This window comes from Rasamsonia byssochlamydoides, assembly GCF_041956645.1.
Source record: "Rasamsonia byssochlamydoides strain NRRL 3658 unplaced genomic scaffold VTN77scaffold_35, whole genome shotgun sequence".
NCBI classification, from domain to species: domain Eukaryota; kingdom Fungi; phylum Ascomycota; class Eurotiomycetes; order Eurotiales; family Trichocomaceae; genus Rasamsonia; species Rasamsonia byssochlamydoides.
Genome location: NW_027192418.1, coordinates 222,567 through 243,562, shown reverse-complemented (window position 1 = coordinate 243,562; position 20,996 = coordinate 222,567). Strand labels below are relative to the sequence as shown.

Sequence of the window (20,996 nt, the reverse complement as noted above, 5' to 3'; positions counted from 1 at the left end):
GGCCATCCGGACACGCCATGGAAAACCCTCGTGTGCCATCGTCTTCGGCTCGTCCACCGCCGGCGGAGCCTACCACCCCGCGCTGTCGGATTACACCATCTTCGTCGACGGCCAGGCCCAGGTGTTCCTGGGCGGGCCGCCGCTGGTCAAGATGGCCACGGGCGAGACGATCGGTGCGGAGGAGCTGGGCGGCGCCCGGATTCATGGGACCATCACCGGTCTTGCGGACCAGATTGCGACTGATGAGTAGGCTGCCCGCTGGAATTGGCAGAAGAGAACTTCTTGCTAATCGATACAGATTCGACGCCATCCAAAAAGCCCGCGAATGGGTCGCCACGCTAGACCGAAAGACGCCTCTGGTGGAAATCGCTCCTCCGCTCGCCCCTCGCTATCCGATTGATGACATCCTGGCGATCGTCAATCCCGACATCCGGAAACCGTTTGACATGCGCGAAGTCCTGCTGCGGATTGTGGATGACTCGCGGCTGATGATCTTCAAGCCGAAGTACGGCACGAATATGTTGACGGCGTGGGCGCATATCTTAGGTGAGTTCCCCATCTTATCTAGCATAATAGCTTGCTAAGTTTGCTGCTGCAGGCTTCCGCGTCGGCATCGTCGCCAACCAGACGCCGGTCATCAACCCCAACGAGGCGGGCAAGACGGCCCAGTTCATCCGCATCTGTAACCAACAGTACGTCTATAATCCTTTCCACTCATACCCTTCCTACCGATGAATGGAACTGACAGCTACAGAAACACCCCCATCGTCTTCTTCCACAACGTCACCGGCTTCATGGTCGGCCCCAAAGCCGAGCACGCCGGCATCATCAAGATGGGCGCCCAGCTCGTCTCCGCCGTCAGCTGCTCGACCGTACCACACATCTCCATCATCCTAGGCGCGTCCTACGGTGCAGGGAACTACGCCATGTGCGGGCGCGCCTACCGGCCCCGGTTCCTCTTCACCTGGCCGACAGGACGGTGCAGCGTCATGGGCCCCGACCAGCTATCCGGCGTGATGGAGACGGTGCAGCGCGCGAGCGCGAAAGCCAAGGGCAAGACGCTCTCGCCGGAGAAACTGCAGGCGCAGGTGCAGAAGTTCCGCGAGCAGGTGACGAAAGACGCCGAGTGTTACTCGACCAGCTCGATGATGATCGATGACGGCATTATCGATCCCCGTGATACGCGCGATGTCCTCGGTATCTGTCTCGAGGTGGTGACGTTGGGAGAGGTGCAGGGGACGAAGACGCAGCGGCTGCTGGCGCGGATATAATCTGTCGCCAGTTGTGTTTTATGCGAACCCTCAAATCAATGTAGATTAGCATGAAAGATTTCCATATAATCTCCTAAAATCTAATATATAGATAAGATAGACGTGTTGTACTGTTTCACTGAAGTTGGTCTGAGTTTCATGGTTTAAAATCTCATCCCCTATTGTTATCAAACAGTGAAAATCCGTTTTTGCACATTGTCACGTGTCTGTAAAAAAGCAGCATATCCATAAGCATCCCACACCCAATTTATTCATAAAATCTGCTTAGCCCCTATTAGCAAGAGAGAGATATATATATATATATATATATATATATTAGTAATAGAGATAAATATATTACTAAGGGATATATAGTAAAGAACAATATATAGCAAGGCATATAGGTAGGGAGCCCATCTAGAAAGTAGATGATAAAAAAACTACTTATATAGTAGGTATATATAATACCTAGGCCTGGGGGCCAAGAGTCCCAGACAGAGACCTGCAAGGTGTGACGGTCCGAACTAGGCGGTGCACTAGGCGGCGAGGCATATGACCGGCAGAATCTGTGAGATATCTCGCTGGACCTCGTAGATAGCTTCTTTCTCCCCCAGCTTAGTCTCTTCGTTCTGAACTGCCTCATAGCTTCTAGATAAACCTACTAGCTAATGGGATTTGGGTTTGTGGCTTGTTGTATTCTAATAGTTAATTAATAAAAAGTTTATATATAAAATTTTAAGTCATTTCTCTCGACAAACTGTAGTTAGTATATATCAAACTAAATGATAGCAAATATATCCCTCTTTGAATTTTTTTTACTGTTATCATTTTTGTATGTATATTTTTTTCCCCCTCTTTTCTACTTTCTTAATTTTAATTTTCTTTTAATTTTTCTTCTCTTTTTTTATTTTTATTTTTATTTTTAATTTTCTTAACTTTCATTTCTTTTCTATCTCTACTTACTAACTTTTTTTCTAACTTTTTTTTTCTTCTGATTTTTTTTACCCTCATTTTTGAGCTAGTTACAGTAGCTCGATCTACACGTTCAAGCCCAGATATTGTATTCTCTCAGCAAAAAAAAAATACTACGTCAAGTGACTTTGTTCCTGATCCAACAATCCAATCCAATTCTATTAGTCTAGCAAAGAAGCTGACTGAGTACGGAGTACATTAGGTAACCTAGGTAACCTAGTAGACTAAACTAACCGATCTGCTGGATCTTTTCTCCCCACATGCCGGACCGACACGGACCGCGGATATCGGCCAGCGCAGCCATCTCCGAGGATGGGATTGGATGATGCCGATGCCTATGACGTCCGAAGGAAATTAAAGTTGGCATGATACTATACTAATATAGAGTACTAAGCTGATAAAATAGGTAAATGTGATGAATTGGGGTCAATCATCTAATCAAGGGTATACGGAGTAGACGGTATAGCTGCAGGATGACTGTTGAAGGAGCTGCTGCCACTGTCGCTGGGAGATCGCTGTTCGTGGCCCAGACGCCGGTCGATCCTAACACTGGCAGGCCAAAGATCCAAAAGGTGCTCATCGCCAATCGAGGCGAGATCGCCTGTCGCATTATCGCTACCTGTCGGAAGCTCAGTCTGACGTCTGTCGCCGTTTATGTAGAAGAGTGAGTACCTTCCTATAAATATATTTTATAATGGTAGAGTGCTGACAGCGACAGGGACAAACTCTCGCAACATGTCGTCCTCGCTGACGAAGCCGTCAACATCGGCAGCATCGAGCGCAACGGCCGCAACCCGTTCCTTGATATCGACCTGCTCGTCCAGACGGCTGTCTCTGTCGGCGCCCAAGCCATCCACCCTGGATATGGCTACCTCAGTGAGAATGCCCAGTTCGCCGAGAAGGTGCGACAGGCAGGCCTCATCTTCATCGGCCCCAGTCCCGCCGCCATGTCGACGCTGGGCGACAAGCGCGCGTCCAAGGCATATCTGCGCGAGCATGCCCCCGACGTGCCGCTAATCCCTGGCTTCGCCGGGTCGAGTCAGGAGGTCGAGGACCTCGAAAAGGCGGCCGCGGAGATCGGTTTCCCTGTCATGCTGAAGGCGTCGGCCGGTGGCGGTGGAAAGGGCATGCGCATCATCCGCGAGGCATCACAACTCCGATCAGAGCTTGGACGAGCTCAATCCGAGGCGCAGCGCTCCTTCGGCTCCAGCGACTGCATCCTGGAAAAGTACGTCGAGAGCAGCAAGCATGTCGAGATCCAGATCCTGGGCGACAGCCACGGCGAGGTCGTGTCGCTGTTCGACCGCGACTGCTCCGTGCAGCGCCGCCATCAGAAGGTCATCGAGGAGACGCCGTGTCCGTTCCTGACGGCCGAGACGCGAAAACGCATGGGCGAGGTGGCCGTCCGCATCGCGAAGCTCATCGGCTACGAAGGCGCTGGCACGGTCGAGTTCGTCTTCGACGTCGCCACCAACCAGTTCTACTTCCTCGAGGTCAACGCCCGGCTGCAGGTCGAGCACCCGGTCACCGAGGAGGTCACTGGCTTGGACCTCGTCTCGCTGCAGATCTTCGTTGCTGCCGGAGGACGTCTTCGCGACCTGCCCGTCATGTCGAATCTCTCCCAGACTGGACATGCCATCGAATGCCGGCTATGCGCCGAAGATCCACAGCGCGACTTCTTCCCTGACCACGGCCGCATCCAGCTGTGGCGCCCAGCCTCGCAGGGGCAAGGGGTGCGATATGAAACGGCTATTCAAAGCGGCGCGTCGGTGTCCATCTACTTCGACTCGATGATCGCCAAGATCGTCGTGTGGGCGCCGACGCGATCGCTGGCTATCGAGAAGCTAGTCAAGGAGCTTGCAGGAACGGCGTGTCTGGGCGTGAAGACGAACCAGCTGTTCCTGCAGAGCTGTCTCTTGCACAAGGCATTCCACAACCCGGCATACACGACCTCCTTCATCCCAGCCAACCTGCCCGAATTGCTTCGGAATCCGTACACAAAGCCACAAGAAAAGCAAGATTTTCTCTCGATCATCCCATGCCTGTACCTGCGGCGACTCAGCTCAGTCGTCCAAGGAGGATTGAGTACGCGCAGCGCGTTCCAGGGCGTCCGCCGACAGTTCCGCAATCAACGCTTCGATCCTGTCAATGTGCACTGCGATATCGTGACGGCCGTTGATGGCAAGACAAAAGACACAGACGACCAGCCGACGATGTGTGTGTGGAAGCCGTCTGACGGTAACGGTCAAGACCTCCATCTGTACCCAGTTCCCACAATCGATCGAAAGACAACAAAGTCCGAGGGCGCCGCGTCAGCAGTGCGGGAACTCACAGCGCGGTATAACGCTATCAGCCGCGCCTTGCGCAGCGGCGAGGTTACCGCCTCAGGATCTTCTTACAGAGTGAGCATTACCAGCTGGCAGCCGGTGCAGGGCACTCCAGCCGAGCAGAAGTCGTGGCTTGCGTCAGCGATGGAGGTGAGCATCAACGAGCGCAAGATCCTCGCCTACGTCGCGCTGCAGGCAGACGACGTCGACCGAACGAGCATCGACCAACCGCAGCGGATCTGGTGCCACTTCCCTGCCCTGGGGACGTCCATCGAATACCGGCGGCGCACGCTGCTCTCGTACTGCGACAGCATCCGCCAAGTCGCTGCAGCAAGCAGCGCAGGTGGGAATCAGAAGACCGTCACGGCGCCCATGCCCTGCAAGATCCTGTCCATCCTGAAGAAGCCTGGCGACGCGGTGAAGTCGGGCGACAGCGTCATGGTGATCGAGAGCATGAAGATGGAGGTCAACATCACGGTGGCCGCGAGCGGGAAGTTCCAGACGAAGTGGAAGGTGGGCGATGCGGTTGATGAGGGGAGCGTGCTGTGCTCGGTGGAGTAGCAGTATACATTCGTGTACATTCATCCATGGCATCGCCAGACTCCATTAACAGGTAACGAGCTTCCTTTGTCAGTTACTTCTGTATGTAAGTAATTCGCCTGGTCCGTTCCGTTCCGTTCTTTTGTGTTCTGTCACCTGCTAGATAAATAGAGATGGATAGATGGATGGAAATATATGTATATTTAACAGTAACAATTATATATTACGCAATATACCTTATTTTACTCTATATGTATGCTAGTATGTTACATAATAGAAAGAATATGCTACGCTATGTTTATCATCTAATCAATTCAATATTTTTATTTAGTTATTAGGCTGAAATTATGTATTGTATATTAAGACAGACTGCCTGAATTCATTCATTAATTGAGTGTCGATGACCCTGCTATTACATACCTGGGGGGTAGAAATTCTGATTGAAAAAACAAAAAGAAGAAAAGAAAAGACAAAAGGAATGATATCTGAGGAAAGTTGTATTGCAGTACTAGTTGTCAGGCAAAGCTATGTAGGTTCAGTCAGTGGGAATGTAGGAACACGAGAAACTTGACTGTTAGGTACTTGACTATTAGGTACTTGTAGGCAGGGAGGCTAGTACTGTAGGTATATAAGCTAGGTGATATATTTATTACTGCTGTCAGCACTCTTAAGGAAGAAAAAGAAATCTAACAGAGGTAGGGGTAGGCAGGTCAGCAGGCTCTCTATGTATGTATTTCTCATCAATCAATCAACCAACCAACGTAGAAGGGAAAAGTAAAAAAGGTAATTTTCATTACTTGATTAATTTGGTGCCTCTCTCTCTCTCTTTTTTTTTTCTTTTTTTTTTTTTTTTTTTTTTTTTTTTTTTTTTTGCTCTTATTTTATGCTCTATACTAGAATAAAGAGGTACCTAGATACCTAGTCTATTATATAGGTAGACTCCCCTTTAAGATAGGAGAGTACTCAAGAAGAGTTCAGAACTAGTATGTATGTACAGTATAGACAAGATATAACTAGAAGAAGAAGGGAAAAAAAAAGGAAACAACGAAAGAAAGTGAATAAGCAATAGAGAGAAAGCATGGATCCAAGATCCAAGCTACGTAGTTTCATCGTCAAGGACTGCTTGTGCTTTCATAAAGACTAGACGTCTGTTGGTCTAAGGCACATATACCTATTCAGTTATATTCAGTTAACAGCTTAATTATTATCCCACTGCAGCCATGTTGATAGATGATTTCGAAATGTTGACTCGTCGATGTATCCAAGTCATCATCATATTCATTGATTTCCGACTCGTCGTCATATTCATCGATTTCAAGGGTATCTCTCATCTATCCCTCTAGTAAACCACTTCATAAAATAATACAACATGAAGAGAATACGAGCAGAATACCGAATTAGATGCTTTTTTTTTTTTGTGTTTGTTTTCATTCTGTTCATCGCTGGAGAACCATTTCGAGAATTCTCCGAGCCTTTGTCCCCCCGAGATAGTCTCTTCCCTCTCGTCGCCTCTCGTCATCCTCCTCGTCATCTTCAGGAGCTAGTTCGAGATCAACCTGCAAGCTGGCCTCGTACGCTCGCATGACCGTCTCCTCGTCGACTCGGACGCCGCCCTCGACCAGCACGCGGATGCATCCTGCCAGGCGCGCGATCTCGCGTCGCGTCTGCGGTGGGATCTCCTCGTTCTGGCTCGAATAGATGGAGCTGGACACCATCTCCTCCATCCGCGTGATCGAGACGGGTTCCGTCGCAGACGAGGCTGCCGCAGTACCGTCCGCATGCTTGGAGATCCAGATGTAGCCGTTCACGCCCAGGATGACGTCCACGTCACCGCCGCCATTGGCCGTGTTCACCGTCCAGACCTGCCGTCGCGAGCGGACCACTCCGCCAGTCGATGCTGGGACACTCCCGGATCCGACTCCCCCTTTGACTGCCGACCGTGCAGCCGCACCGCTACCCCCCGCCCCCGCCACCGCGAGAAACACCCCGTTCCGCAGCTTCCCATACTTCAGCGACCGCGTATGCAACGACGCCGACCCGTCTGAATGCACACTCTGAACCTCCGCCACCAGGAGATCTCCCTCGCTGAAGAACGTCCGGATCTGTAGCTCGTCGGCGCTGGTGCGTCGTCGCAGGATGCCTCCCGGCAGGTTGATCGCGGAGAGCGGCAGTTGCGCCAGCAGCGGCGCCGCCACGTCGACCTTCCAACGACGCGACTGTACCTCGACTATGCGGCCTACGACCAGGTCGCCAATCTCGGGGGTATAGCGTGCCCGCACGGGGTGTACGGAGAGCAGCTTGTTGGTTTTCTGGACGGTGCCGGCGACAGTGGCGATAATGGAGGTTGAGTAGGGGGTGGTGAAGGTGCCGTGGCCTCTGTAACAAACGTTAGAATATAGTAAATCCTTTGGGACAGTTTGCAAGCAAAAATCCTAAAAATTCCGTAGTCGCTAACCTCATCCACTGCGGATCGTCCGTTACCAGCTCTCCCGGTACGACAATGCCACTCCCAGCGCCTCTCCTCTTGGCTTTTCCCCCTTCTGCCAAGCGCGGTCGTTTGATTGCAGGGACGTCCATCTCAATGTCGCCCTCTGAATCTTCAATTGATCCCTCCATCTCTTCCTCCTGCAACGCTCCGCCGATGTCCTCCACGACGGGAGGAAGGATCGTAATACCCATGGTGATGAGTTCAAATCAGCGGGTAATAAAGGAATGTAACTTCTAAGATCGGATTTTAGATTATTAGTTTAATAAATCGGTTGGTCGGGAGAAATGAGGTGGAATTGATATCTCAGTTGAGGGAACTGATTATTTCGTATGGCCGTCATCCTTGGCGGGATAAAGCTCGGAGAACAAACATGGCAAACAGACTAGATAAGCACGTGACTTTACGTACCCTAAGGTCTTACCTAAATCATATGATATGGTTGTCACGTGAGAAGAAGGATCGCCATTGCATCCGAGACTGGCTAGTGCGAGATTCGATTCTGCAGAACACTTCCCAGTACGATCTAAGATGGGTCCCATAGTGGTGGGTGAGCTGACGATTTGAATCTGCCTATTAGAATGATGAATCATGTGACACATCAGCTTACTGTCTCCGTTTGGAAGTTCTTCACATTCTAGCGCCCCCTGAATGGAAAAGGATCATCCAGAGCCCGAAAAAATGGGGCCAGCCAAATTTATTCTCTCCTGGCTTCCCGGTTTCTCCACAACAATGCTCGATCGCCGCCGCTGGTTCGTCCGATCGTCCGCCTCATTGAGTCAATTGAGTCAACAGTACGGGGGCGGGAGGCTTCCGCTGTACTGGAGGGGGATCGTACCCAGCAACCCGAGCCAATCGATCCAGGAATAATGGCAAACCTTGGAGCTGACACGGAAGGATACTGCCGACAAGGTTCTTCATCTTCAGCGCTCTGCCCTGGGACGGAGCTCCCCTCCTCTGAAGAACCGCAGTCGAACCTGAGGTTCATCACCCATGTCGCCCTGCTACACCGTCGCTGTCCGGGATTGCAACGACAGCAATCGCCATGGCCTGCTTCATCCAGCTCCGTGACAACGTGCCAACATGGATCGCACAAACCAACGGACTAATGGCCCATGTGCACGCGAAACGGGCTGAATTCGCGGAGGAATCATCCAGCCTCCTCTCTCGCAAACGAAAAGCCCCCGACAGCGCGTCCAGCAGGAGTCGACGCACGCTGAGACCAGATGAAATAAAAGCTTCAGAATCGTTGCACAAACGCTCGCGCACAAAGGGCGAACCCCTCTATCTCTCCGCTGGTTCGAAGAGGCAGAAGGTTGAGAACGCAAGCTGGACGGATATTACTCATTATTCAACGCGGAAGAATGCACAACTCGTCGTGTCATACGACGGGCACACGCAGAAAGTGCTGGAGGAGATGGTGCGGCAAATATGTTCCGCAAAGAGCAACATTCGAGCAGCGAGGATGTCGCAATCGATGAGGGTGGCCTTTAAGGGGCGATCGCCGATGCAGTTGTCCACGAACTGCGGTGACGGCCCTGCGATGGAAGAAGAGACCACCGCTGCCGACGAGTCACGGCGTGGCAGGACAAAAGAAAGCCCGCTAGACTTTCTCGAAGGACAGCTGGATGCCGCCCAAAGTCTCTGCGAGAGCGGCGCATATCGATTCCTCCGCGAGGGCGATTGTCTGGACGAGCTGGATGGAATCGTCCAAGCGTTTGAAATGATTCTCGAAGCGTCCACGACTATGGCGGAGCAGACTGAAGAACGCATGCAGGGGGAGAAAGAAGGGGAGGAGGAGAAACAGGCCGCCAACGAAGAAACAGGGCGAGGGCGAGAGCCTCCTCTGACTGGAGGCGCGAATGATCCGTCCAAGTCGCAAGACACCATTCTCGAGGTTGACGACAATTCATCGAGGTCGTCTGTAGCGATCGATATCAGCGCGTTTCGACTGAACCGGTATGGGCAGCGGACTGTGCCTTCATTTGCCGTCAGCCACCATCCACGATAACATTTGTTTTCTCGACAATTTAATGGGATAGTGTGATGGGTTGTTTCGCAGACTGGCTGGAACCTTGCAATCTATTACTTTGACAGGTTGACAACACAGTCACCTACCTGGCTCATTTGTTGTTCATTTTTCTTCATGCGACTACCATTTCATATGTGCTTGGAATTTTGAATTCCTATTGACGTGTTACGTACATATCGGCGGTGCGGCTTTTTGAGCGATTATATCTGTCTTTCTTTTAGGCCGGTGGCGGGGTCTTACCTTAATACATGATACCACTTCTGCATGAACACAATTCATTCATTAATATTTCTTTTCGCTTATTTGTCTGTTGATAAATTCACTCCTTGCATTTTCCCTTTTTTATCGATCGATTCCAAGGCGTCGTGAACTGTCAGTCAAACTTGGGTGGGATTGTCGGGAATCAGGCTCACAGTGTGCACATACACAAGGTATATATTCGTCATGATCAGGCCGGTAGTTGCTTTACTATTCGCAGATCAGGTCAGACCAGATGAAATATGGTTAGATTAGATTCGAGAAATTCAACAATTGACATCACTATATAATAGTCAGTAAATATTACCTGATAGGTAGAATTTAGAAGATGTCTCAGTTAGGGGAAACATTAAAAAAAGAGATACGTAGTTACATTCTTGCTTTGGTAAAGGATTCATTCCAAAATAGGGGGTTTTGATATAATTCCCTATCTCTCGATATAACAAATACATAGTTTAGATAGTCTAATGGTTTGATATAAGGAAGTTCTCAATTTCTCTCTGTGTTTATTCCTCTTGTCTTTCCCTCCTTTAAACACTTTTTTTATGAAGAAGATTGACAACATGTTATTTTAGGTTTCTACATCACCCATCCACGAACCGTCTCTGACGATTTTTGAACGCCCATTTTTTAGTATAGGATTTAAAAATTTATAAGAAAAGTATTTGTAGTAATATTCTGATTTGACTTTGATATTTTGCTTTCTTAGTGTCTTTGGAACTTTCCAGTAGGAACTAGCACAGCAACCTTGGAAGCTTGGAAGTACAGGGAACAGGAATGGGCCACTGGCGATTGATGAATTCATTCCTTTATTTGATTGATCGATACACAATGATCAGGCTGGTCGCTGACAACGAACTCACACTAATGTGCTGATGCAGGACAGGCATTGGCCAGCCTTGTTTATTGCCAGCGGGGTTGAGGCTGAATGTGTTGTCACCCGTCGATTTCTGCTCGTGTCGTCCCATCTACTTGCAACATTCATCTGATGCCGAATTCGCATCACTTTCTACTGTCATGTCCAACGCAAATAGAAACCATGGTAAGTTAAGAATGACCACCCCCGAAACGGCACTGACAGAGGCAGGTGCGACCCATCACGGATGCCGACCTGGGACTTCGGGTCCTGTACGACGGAACGAAGAGCGACTCCCCAACAGAGACAGACTCGCCAGTCGCGTAGGTCCCCCTTGCACTCTCGCAAAGACGGTCGTTAACTTGTTCAAGTATTGTCGCCGTCCATGGGTTGGGCGCCCATCCGGATGATGCCTGGTGCAAGAAGCTGGACACTGGCGATGGTGAAGTCAGGTACTTCAACTGGCTGAGCGAGCCCAGCATGCTCCCCGCAGTGGTGCCCCGCGCTCGCATCATGCGATATGGCTATGATTCGCGATGGTTCGGACAAGATGCCGTTAAGACTAAGACCTCCGATATAAGCCAACTGTTCTTGCTTGACCTGAAATTTTTTAGAGAGGTGGGTTGACGCTCATACCGTTATTGGGTTCTGCTAAGACTTTCCCTGGTAGGAGGACCAGAATCGGCCACTCATTCTGATCGCCCATGGCTTTGGAGGTTTAGTGGTCCTAGGATATGCCCATCTAGTTCATCACAGAGGGGCTCACCCTAGTAGACGCTGGTGGATGCATGGCTCGAACGACATCGCTGGCCGGGAATATACGACGCGACTGTCGGCCTTGTCTTTTTTGGGGTCCCCTTTCGAGGAACCCATAATGCACTCACCAAAACTGAGATGGTCCGGCGCGCCTCTAAGCTGTTTGCGGAAAGCCCAGTGCATGGAGAGAATCTCAATATTCTTCGGGCGGGAGGGGAGTCCTTGAGTGATCTGGTAGACACCTATCTTCGCATTGCTCGACAAACAACCATGCCCCGGGTGGTGTACTTTTATGAACAGAGGGCAACTCCAATAGATGCCATCTTCGGAGAGAACCCAAGCAAGGTAAAGTGGCCGAGGGTGTTTTCGGGACTGTACTGATTTTCTTCTTAAAGGAAACTCCGTCTGTCATCTTTGTCAGCGAGAGCTCAGCATGCCTTGATCTGACTGCGTCGTCTGACAAATACCCCTTACGCCAGACGCATTTTGACATGATTAAGTTTGGCGGACCCGACGAGCAAGGCTTTCGACTTGTTCGATCTATTATCCAGGAAATGGCCAATAAAGGTCTAGAATTAGTCCGTAGTCGCACTCAGGGTATGTAGCAAGGAGATCAGTTGAGATTGATCGAGTATTGACTAACTGGCTGAAAGTAGACAGGGAGATACAACAAATCGAACCCAGTTCTAGCGTTCCTTATCGGTCAGGGTCAGGGAAGCAGAAACGAACGATACCATGGATGATTAACAAGTAGCTCGGCTAGACACTATTAAACTCAGTCTTTGTTTTCTTATTATTATTATTATTTAGGACGGTGATCAATGAATGATAGCTAGCGGCCTATCTGTCTTCGCATAGTGAAACCATTGTCGATAATCCAGCTTCCCACGGTCCATCTAAGGCAACTCATAACCCTCGGGCACGATCTCACGGATCTTGAAACCGCACTTTCTCGATGAATTGATCGCTGTTTCATTTCTGCGTCAGGTTAGTCACTATTAATTAAATTAAGGCCCTACTTAATTTAGGGGCGGTTACTGATAACAGTAGCTTGATATTATATCATATTTTCTATTTAAAGGCAAGATCCTGTTTAGGCAATGAGCAATCTGATACCTCCTATTAAATTTGTTAATAGGTCAATGTCATTAATAGCAAGATATCATAGATGATAGAGCTAGATATAAGCATCAAATATGGGAAATAAAGGCTAATTGATACTATGTGAGCATCTACGATCTACATTGGCCAATGGCCACTTTGAGGGATTGGTTGATATTAATTATTGAACCTTGTCATGTAACTGTCCTGAGCGTTTATGGGTAATTACATTTCATAATATCCGACTAGAGGGTCGAGGTTAACTCTCTATTAATGTATGTCAGTTAGGTTGTTGATTTTAATTAAACGTCTTGCAAGATTAGAAACAGGGATAAAGTCTAAATCAACTATTTGATCAAGGATAGACCGCCATGAGATTGTAAGAGCCGGACAATCGCCTCGTGCCCTTGCTCTGCTGCCCTGGATAGCGGCGTATGCCTAGGAAGACATTGACGCGTCCTGTGGTGAGCAGCAACTTAACCACTTTATGATGTCTATTCCCTAAGATATATGATGGCAGTGACTGCCTACAGGAGCTATTAGATACCCTTAAGTTAGGATTAACTTATGTTGTGGCAAGTAATATCTTAACTACTACTACTTAGGTATATCCTCCTACTATAGTATAGGATAATAGCATGTATCTATCATCCTAATATGTAATACTTATCTTAGTATCTAGGTCTACTATATCTATTGCTAGTAGCAGCCTAACTATAGCCTTATGGCTATTCTCTATTACCAGGGATAGTAGTATCTATCCCTTATTGTAGCCAAAGGCTTTTAGGTCTAGATCTACTTAATTTATTACTCAGCTTAACAACTCTATTATACCTACCTACTATAGTGAAAAACAGTTGAGTCTGGCCGCTATCGATAGACCTACCAGCTTTTAGGTCTAGATTGACCCTGACTACTCCAAGCAGGAGCTTGACGACCGCTTCGTGGCTGTACTCTACCGCTAATGACAGCGGCGTCCATCCAATCGAGTATGTCTTCGCCAACCGCCTGCGGGCCCCTGTGAAGGGTCCCAGATGAGCCTTCACGTTTGGGTCGACTCTGCCGGTCGCGAGCAGAAATTTCACGATGGCCTGATGGGCGTTTGTGGCCGCCCGGAACAGGGGCGTCCAGCCGTAGTCGTCCTTGGAGTCCGGATCGACTGCAGTATTTGCCAGCAGGAGCTTTATTATCATACCCATTCTCCGCCCGAGGAAGATTGGTGTTCCACTGTAAATAGTTGTTACCTGGGCATTTGCGTCTTCTTCTTCAAGCGGTCTTTGAGCGGTGGTCGCTTGTCCGTGTTTGGCAGCCCAGAAGAGGGCGAACTTCCCTGCTGGCGGATGTTGTGTCGGTAGAGGAAGGGATTCAGGAGATTATAAAGACAACGGTTCGTCTGAATAAAAGCGTTGATGTCTCTCTCTGATTGCAAGTTCTCTGCTCTAGACTGTAATAGTTTGTCTGGAAATTGAGCAGTGGGATGTCAAGTTTAGCTGAAGAGAAGACAAATTGTGCCTGCCAGGACAGGGATAAAGTAGGTAGCAATCAGGCTTGCTATTAACGTAGGTGACTAGAACTGAGCATTAAATTTCTCTAATAATAGTAATGAATTTGCTTTCCAACATGGCTCGTTTAGTCACGTCAGGTAGTCAGTCCTAGTTGTTAAGGACCTGCCCTTTTCGGTATAGACTCATGCACTGCTGTATACTCAATACGGTACATATGCGCCTAAGCACAGCTCATGCTATCCATGACTTTTACCAGCAGGAGCATCTAGAAGATGGCAGGTTCGTCCTCTCCGCTCCGCATCGCCATCGTAGGCGGCGGCATTGGCGGACTGTCCCTCCTCCTCGGCATCCTCAAACACACCTCACCAGCTCGCATCAAGCCTCACCTCTATGAAGCCGCCCCTGCCTTCGCCGAGATCGGTGCCGGCGTAGCATTCGGCTCCAACTCGATCCGGGCAATGGAACTCCTCGATCCGGCCGTCGCGGCGGCGTATAACAAGCATGCGACGTTCCATCTGGACCACGGGGCGCGGCAGAGGAAGGTCTGGTCCAGCTATCGGATGGGCATGGATGGACGAGGCGGGACGAATACCCTCAAGGCTGGGGATCATATCCATGAGGTTCGCGTCTCAGTTGAGCGGAGCAGTGTCCATCGGGCGCGGTTCCTGGAGGCGATGACGGAGCTGGTGCCTGATGGGTATGTGAGTTTTGCAAAGAGGCTGGTTGGTATTGTCGAAGACGAGGGCATCAAGCTGGAGTTCGCAGATGGGACCTCTGTCGAGGCTGATGCCGTCATCGGATGCGATGGGATCAAGTCACGGGTGCGCCAGATCTTGCTGGCTGGGGATGACAATATCGATCCTGTCTTCAGCAGGAAATACGCCTATCGAGGCTTGATACCGATGGAAGAGGCCGTGGCAGCATTAGGCGAGTGGACAGCCCAGAACGCGCATTTCCACTGGGGCTACGATGGACATGTTCTGACCTTCCCGATCGAACATGGCAAGACCATGAACGTGGTCGCGTTTAGGACGAAGAAGGATGGGAAGTGGGAGCATGGATCGCAGTGGGTGCTTCCCGGTAACAGGGAGCAGATGCTGCGAGATTTCGAAGGATGGGGGACAGACGTCCAGGCCATTCTCGGCATGATGAGGAATGCCGATATCTGGGCTCTGTTCGACCACCCGCCGGCAAGGACCTACTATCGTGACAGCCGGATTTGCTTGCTTGGCGATGCTGCACATGCCAGCACGCCACATCAGGGTGCCGGGGCTGGCATGGCAATCGAAGACGCATTGGTTTTGTCGCGATTGCTTGGAGAAGTCCAGGATAGGGAGCAGCTTGGAAAAGCGTTCAGAGCATATGATGCCGTGCGGAGGCCGAGAACGCAGAAACTGGTCACGACCAGCAGAGATGCTGGATGCCTGTATGAGTTCCAGAAAGAAGGCATTGGTGATGATGTCGAGGCGCTGCGGAAGAATCTGGATGGGAGGATGAGGTGGGTGTGGGATCTGGATTTGGAGGAGCATCTGCGTGAAGCGATGAGATTATATAGAGAGTAGTAGTAGTAGTATTGGAAAATGTGAACTCTGTTGACGCATAACGTTTTCTTTCGAAGTTGGTGACAAGAAATGTATATACCGTAGAACCTTCGAGACACGTCACAGTTGAAGCAATATCGTGACTTGTAACTGGTATTTATATCATATAATACTCTAATTACCTTAGAAGATGCCTAGTATAGATATAATAGGAACAAAGGTTATCCTTATATATCTAACCAGCTCAGAGAAGTATATGTCAGCAGAAAAGAGAGTACTCACTAAGAATTATTGTCATGGCACCTTTTTTCAGTTGAGCGAAATTCTCTGACGGTATATAAGGGGTTAGATTCATTACGACTTGCAGGAGGCGTACAATATGTTGACCAATCTCATTGTTTTAGAATCAAGATTTAGTCATTACGCCCTGCTCTAGTCTCCTCTCCTCTGCTCTGGTTACTTAAGTCTCTTGATGTATGACTTGTAAAACTGTCTATTTAACAGAAGCCACCATACCATAATCTTGGATCCAGATGGAAGAAGTAGTCGATCCTAGACTATGAGCACTATCTAGTGCCTATAGCCTCGCCACGAATTCTATTATAGATAGCGATCAGGCTTGGAAGATAGGCAAAAATAATGCCTAGACTGCTTCGAATCAAAGTCTAGATATGGAAATAGGTATCTATCCCTTTCAAGATGTACCGTTGAAATTGAATCTGGGAATATTGTAATTGAAAAACGATATCTTCGCCCATAGCTGGGCAACATTTTGTAGGTAAAAGAAATTGGAATGTCACAAATTCTTTTCCACTGGTTGGTGACCGTACATCCTTATCTTACCTAATTAAGATAGACGACACTATAGAGATCCTGGCGGAAAATCAAAGAACAAGCTGACTTTCTTCGAACACTGAATTTGGGGGTCTCAGACTTGATAGGTTAGCAAGAATAAAAAGGACTACATCTATATAGAGGTTTCGAATAGTCCGGGAGCTTACAAACAGTATGTACAGTACATACAAACACAATACATCTCCCTGTGGTAGTGAGAGTTTACCATATATAATAGACAGGATGAATTACATGGAAAATGGCAGTGGTTTGAAACGCTACGTATTATCCGGCAATGAAGGCCAGCCAGCTTCATTGATCGTACTGCGAAAATTCGCATGTTGAACGTCAAGATCAATAGCTTGATGATCGCGGGTGCGATGTTCCGGTTCATTTGCCTTATGAAATAAAGCCTGGCATCTGTAAGGAATGGACTATAAAAATAAGAATCGGAAAGCATGCAACATTGGACTCTTCTATTTCAGAAGGGGTCACTTCCGTCATCTGTTCTCCCTCTCACTCCCACGGATAGACCATGAAAATCAGCGTCGAATTGTTGGTTCAGTACTGTGTTTACATACGTAGCTAATGATCGAAGTACTCCCCACTACCCACTTATAGGTTAGATATATCTTATAATTATCGTCCAGCATAGGAGACGAAATTAAGGCGTCCAAAAGAGTGACCATACATACCATCTCAAGATGAAGCCAACATTGTGTCCTATGGACGGAACTGATTGGATTGAAGCTGCAATCCAACTCATGTCCCTGTTGACAGTCATTCGATTATTATTTGTTTCATTTCTTTCAGTCTACAGTACCTGGTCAAACCTATTTGCGCACCTCCCAGTTCCCCACCTATTTTTACGTAAAACATGCATTTTTATGCTTTTATTCCGCAACAGAATTATACAGTAAGAGCATTATCAAAATATATATTTTTAAAGAGAGAATTTGGTAAACGAAATTTTATACATAAAGTTGTCTTATTGAGCAACGAAAGTTAACGAAAGGTTTGGCAAGATTCCACTTTCTAAAGAAAGAAATAAAGGATTAACCAATTTTTTGAATAAGAATTTTAGAGAATATTTTATATGATTTTTGTCTAAGACAAATGATTAGGTACTAAAGGGGTCATTTCTTAAGACGAATTTTTATGAATTTCTAACAGGGTGCGCAAAAAAAACTTTTGACGTAGTACTGTATTCCGAAGCTGAAATTTCCCTGAAGCGGGGAAGTTGTCGTAGGAGAAAATTAACTCAACAAAGCAATAAAAAAATGAATCAAAGAAAAAGGAAACGAAAGACACAGAGAGAGCAGGGAGAAAAAATTAAGGAAATAAAAAAAAGAGATACATGCAACAGCTGGGATTCGCTGGTGGTCACCCACCCAACTACTAACCAGCCGGCGTGTGGCTTAAGTACGGCTGAGCGGACGGGAAGCCCTGTTTTCCACACCCTATGGTCGCATGTACTTGAAATCGCTTGTGAATGGTTTATATTGGCATATTGGTACTAAAAAAGATATGTACTCTACAAGATAAGAGGTTCTTTGCAGGATTAATTATACTGGGTTATAAAGAATGGTACAGTATATTGACAGGAAATTAGTATGGACTATGAAAGAGAAACAGTAAGCTTATAGAGGTAGGTAGTGGCATATTCAGTATTACCACCTGAAGTACTAGTAAAGTAAGCATTAGGGTGGGAGACCTCATAATCAAGAGTTTTCCATGACGTAGATAGGAAGGATATTAATTTTATAGTAGGCGGGTGGAAATGTATACCAGCTAAATAATAAGAAATATTCAAAGGAATCAAAAATAGGACAAGACACTTGTTTGCACCTCATCATTTTCTGTTATATTTCCCCCCGACCAACAATATCGCTGCAGAGCGCCAAGACGTTGGTTGATTAAAAAACGGAGCAAGGTACGTAAAGCCAAGGGATATCATATGTACGCGGACTGCGAGGACAAAAGGGCAAATACTGATACTAATAATAGTACACACAGAGTAAGACCCCTCAAGCTATGTATGGGAGTAATATGTTAGATTATTTCATATACACCAGTCGATATGTATCCATCACCCTCGAGCAGATGACTTCTTTCTTTTATCGAGTTTGAAGGTCTGAATACGCTATTTAGCTTTCATATTAATATCCGTCCAGAGGTATTTATTAATAGTGTCATGTCGTATCGCGGGAAGCCCAGTAGGGCCTGCCGGATGTGCAAGGCGAGAAAAGTCAAGGTAATCAATTTATATTCAATCATGTCTTGTGCACGTTTGGACCTTCTCTTGTGGAAGAGGTTCCCACGTTAGACTCGCTTGACTTATTGTACAGTAGCACCTCAAATCGGTCTACCTATCCTGACTTTTTTTTTTTTTGATTGTCATCAAACATATCCTCGCCCTTGCCATGTTTGAATAAGTAAAAATTTAGCAAACCATCACCTTGTGAAGCCTCAACTCACTTTTCTTCCTCCCAGTACGACGAAAAAACCCCTCGCTGCACCCGCTGCCACCGAAACGGCGATGCATGCATCTATCCCAACCGATTCGATCTCTTCCATCGAGATCAAACATCCATCGCAGCACGACACGCTCAGGAAAGATGGCGCACTCGAACGAAACCTCCGTCAGTTCATTCTCCACCGTCATCAACCACCAGCTCGGAGGACGACACAGCCCTCGTGATCAGAACAGGCTGGAGATGGTCTTCCTCGTCCAGTCATGCATTGACTCACGAACCCTTGCTATCCTTCTATCAACTTGCGTTCCCCAGATTCGTATACGATTTCATCACCCCGTCAGATCGGGCGCCCCAAGCAGGGACGCTGCGCGCCGTGCCGCGTTTGTATTCAAAGTCGTCGCCGGGGGCATTGTTCCATTCTGCTGCGTCTGCAGTTACCTTGGCGAATTTCGCCAACCGGTTTAAAGTCAAGGAAGCGGCGATCGTCGCGCTGAGGGATTATACGAAGGCCTTGAGACAGTTGGCTGTTGCGACGGCGGAGCCGGGAAATATCCAGCTGAGCGAGATGGTGCTTGTTGTTTTTCTTTTGGCGTTGTATGAGGTAGAGGACACTATTCCAGCTGAACTTTCTCTCAGAGATCCGTGGATTAAGTCATTGACCCAGGATAGATGCTGAGCAGTCCCGTTTTGGATCGCTCGTGGCTCATGCATGTGCGAGGTGCAGCGTCGGTCCTTCGCATGGGTCAAACAAGTTGCCTGCCGAATGTTACCGAAGGCAGGCTCTATGGGTTGGTAATAAGGATGCTGGTGAGTTGTACTTTCAAAATTCTTGAAACCAAATTTAACGCTGAAAGCTCGTCAATTACATGGCGGAGGGCATCTGTCCCCCTGCAGAAACGAAACGGTGGCTCGAAATGCTCGCCCCCGTGAACCCAAGGGTTCCATCAATGCAACTCTCCTTGCAGGTAGCGACCATCTGTTCTCAATTGAAGCAGGCCCAGAAAACAGGAATAGATGCAGACCTCCTCTATCAGGCTCTTGATCTGGACAGCCAGCTCGACACTTGGTATCATGCATCTCCACCCCGTTGGCCTTTTCAGGGCCAACCACTCAGCCTGCTTCACCGTCCGGAATGGTCATCATCCCTGCTCCGAATCACCGGCGCACCAAAGGTCATGTACGTGTATGCCGACTCCATAGCCGCTCTGGACGCGAACCTCTTCAGAGCCAGCCGTCTTCATCTGAACCTGACAATCTTTGACACACTTTCCTCGTTGGGCCACGACGCGACCATTTTCGTCGCTCAGATCCTTCAGCTCATCGACGAGATATGTTCAACGATCCCGACGATGATGCAGATGACGGCCTCGGGCGAGGGCGATCCGCAATACAAACACGACATCTATGGCCAGCGAGGACACCAGGTGATGTGGCCGTTGGTGGTAATGAAGCAGTGTTTTGGACGGCCGGAGATCCGCATGCAGGATGTTGAGCAGCGGGCGGAGTGGGTTGAGGCGGTTTATGATTTTGTGGCGAATGAGCTGGGGTATGCGAAGGTGCCAGAAGGGAGAAAATAGCGGTTTACCGTGAACATCTATCCAATGTTTTTGAGCATGCGTCAGGGGAGGATAAATTCTACCATCTCTAGCAAGGAGTATCTTGAGCCAAAGATGAGGATTTAGCACCAGTAACTCTCACGTCAGCTATATACCAGCAAGAGGAAGAAATCTTGATCTTTTCCCAGGTGATGTCTTCCCCTCATATTCACAGAACCAAAAAAAAAAAAAAAACAACCCAAGAACCGCCGCTGGAACAGCCATCAAGATTTGTTTTCGCAATTTATATCCCTCAACATCGCGACCCCTGACTTGATCAATTCAGGAGAAAACGAAACCTGAATCAGCCGCATGAGAAGAATATTCTATATTTAGTCAGCTGTATCGTCCAAAGCACTTCATCTACCATACATAGCTGAAAACGCCAGCTCAACAATCTGATATATATCTAATACGGTAATTAATTAGGGCCTGACACTATGCCGAATGGGGCCATAGGAGCGAGC

General features: G+C 48.2%; 9 protein-coding genes across 9 annotated transcripts in view; 7 read left to right on the top strand and 2 right to left on the bottom strand.

Moving 5' to 3' along the window:
* VTN77DRAFT_4971 (uncharacterized protein) overlaps window positions 1–1,271 on the top strand; it is a gene marked incomplete at both ends in the record, with an annotated part of 2,074 nt that extends 803 nt beyond the window's left edge. The window contains 4 exons of the mRNA XM_069421089.1: window positions 116–246; window positions 299–546; window positions 599–692; window positions 755–1,271. Coding sequence (XP_069277346.1) covers window positions 116–246; window positions 299–546; window positions 599–692; window positions 755–1,271 — 990 coding nt within the window. The remainder of the gene's footprint in view (window positions 1–115; window positions 247–298; window positions 547–598; window positions 693–754) is intronic.
* Window positions 1,272–2,695: 1,424 nt separating this feature from the next.
* On the top strand, window positions 2,696–5,110 carry VTN77DRAFT_4970 (uncharacterized protein; the record flags this gene model as incomplete). Its single annotated transcript, XM_069421088.1, has 2 exons — window positions 2,696–2,886; window positions 2,941–5,110. The coding sequence occupies 2 exons, from the start codon at window positions 2,696–2,698 to the stop codon at window positions 5,108–5,110; spliced, it is 2,361 nt and encodes a 786-aa protein (XP_069277345.1).
* A 1,415-nt stretch (window positions 5,111–6,525) lies between these two features.
* VTN77DRAFT_4969 (uncharacterized protein) lies at window positions 6,526–7,768 on the bottom strand (the record flags this gene model as incomplete). The annotated part of the gene is made up of 2 exons (XM_069421086.1): window positions 6,526–7,465; window positions 7,545–7,768. 2 exons carry the CDS (start codon window positions 7,766–7,768, stop codon window positions 6,526–6,528), a joined length of 1,164 nt encoding a protein of 387 aa, XP_069277344.1.
* An 851-nt stretch (window positions 7,769–8,619) lies between these two features.
* On the top strand, window positions 8,620–9,585 carry VTN77DRAFT_4968 (uncharacterized protein; the record flags this gene model as incomplete). The annotated part of the gene is made up of 1 exon (XM_069421085.1): window positions 8,620–9,585. The coding sequence occupies one exon, from the start codon at window positions 8,620–8,622 to the stop codon at window positions 9,583–9,585; it is 966 nt and encodes a 321-aa protein (XP_069277343.1).
* A 1,207-nt stretch (window positions 9,586–10,792) lies between these two features.
* On the top strand, window positions 10,793–11,702 carry VTN77DRAFT_4967 (uncharacterized protein; the record flags this gene model as incomplete). The annotated part of the gene is made up of 4 exons (XM_069421084.1): window positions 10,793–10,906; window positions 10,952–11,043; window positions 11,092–11,338; window positions 11,391–11,702. 4 exons carry the CDS (start codon window positions 10,793–10,795, stop codon window positions 11,700–11,702), a joined length of 765 nt encoding a protein of 254 aa, XP_069277342.1.
* Window positions 11,703–11,746: 44 nt separating this feature from the next.
* VTN77DRAFT_4966 (uncharacterized protein) lies at window positions 11,747–12,230 on the top strand (the record flags this gene model as incomplete). The annotated part of the gene is made up of 3 exons (XM_069421083.1): window positions 11,747–11,821; window positions 11,872–12,073; window positions 12,130–12,230. 3 exons carry the CDS (start codon window positions 11,747–11,749, stop codon window positions 12,228–12,230), a joined length of 378 nt encoding a protein of 125 aa, XP_069277341.1.
* Window positions 12,231–12,372: 142 nt separating this feature from the next.
* VTN77DRAFT_4965 (uncharacterized protein) lies at window positions 12,373–13,776 on the bottom strand (the record flags this gene model as incomplete). Its single annotated transcript, XM_069421082.1, has 2 exons — window positions 12,373–12,443; window positions 13,464–13,776. 2 exons carry the CDS (start codon window positions 13,774–13,776, stop codon window positions 12,373–12,375), a joined length of 384 nt encoding a protein of 127 aa, XP_069277340.1.
* A 578-nt stretch (window positions 13,777–14,354) lies between these two features.
* VTN77DRAFT_4964 (uncharacterized protein) lies at window positions 14,355–15,644 on the top strand (the record flags this gene model as incomplete). The annotated part of the gene is made up of 1 exon (XM_069421081.1): window positions 14,355–15,644. The coding sequence occupies one exon, from the start codon at window positions 14,355–14,357 to the stop codon at window positions 15,642–15,644; it is 1,290 nt and encodes a 429-aa protein (XP_069277339.1).
* Window positions 15,645–18,651: 3,007 nt separating this feature from the next.
* On the top strand, window positions 18,652–20,511 carry VTN77DRAFT_4963 (uncharacterized protein; the record flags this gene model as incomplete). The annotated part of the gene is made up of 4 exons (XM_069421080.1): window positions 18,652–18,711; window positions 18,951–19,535; window positions 19,604–19,741; window positions 19,789–20,511. 4 exons carry the CDS (start codon window positions 18,652–18,654, stop codon window positions 20,509–20,511), a joined length of 1,506 nt encoding a protein of 501 aa, XP_069277338.1.
* Window positions 20,512–20,996: the final 485 nt, after the last annotated feature.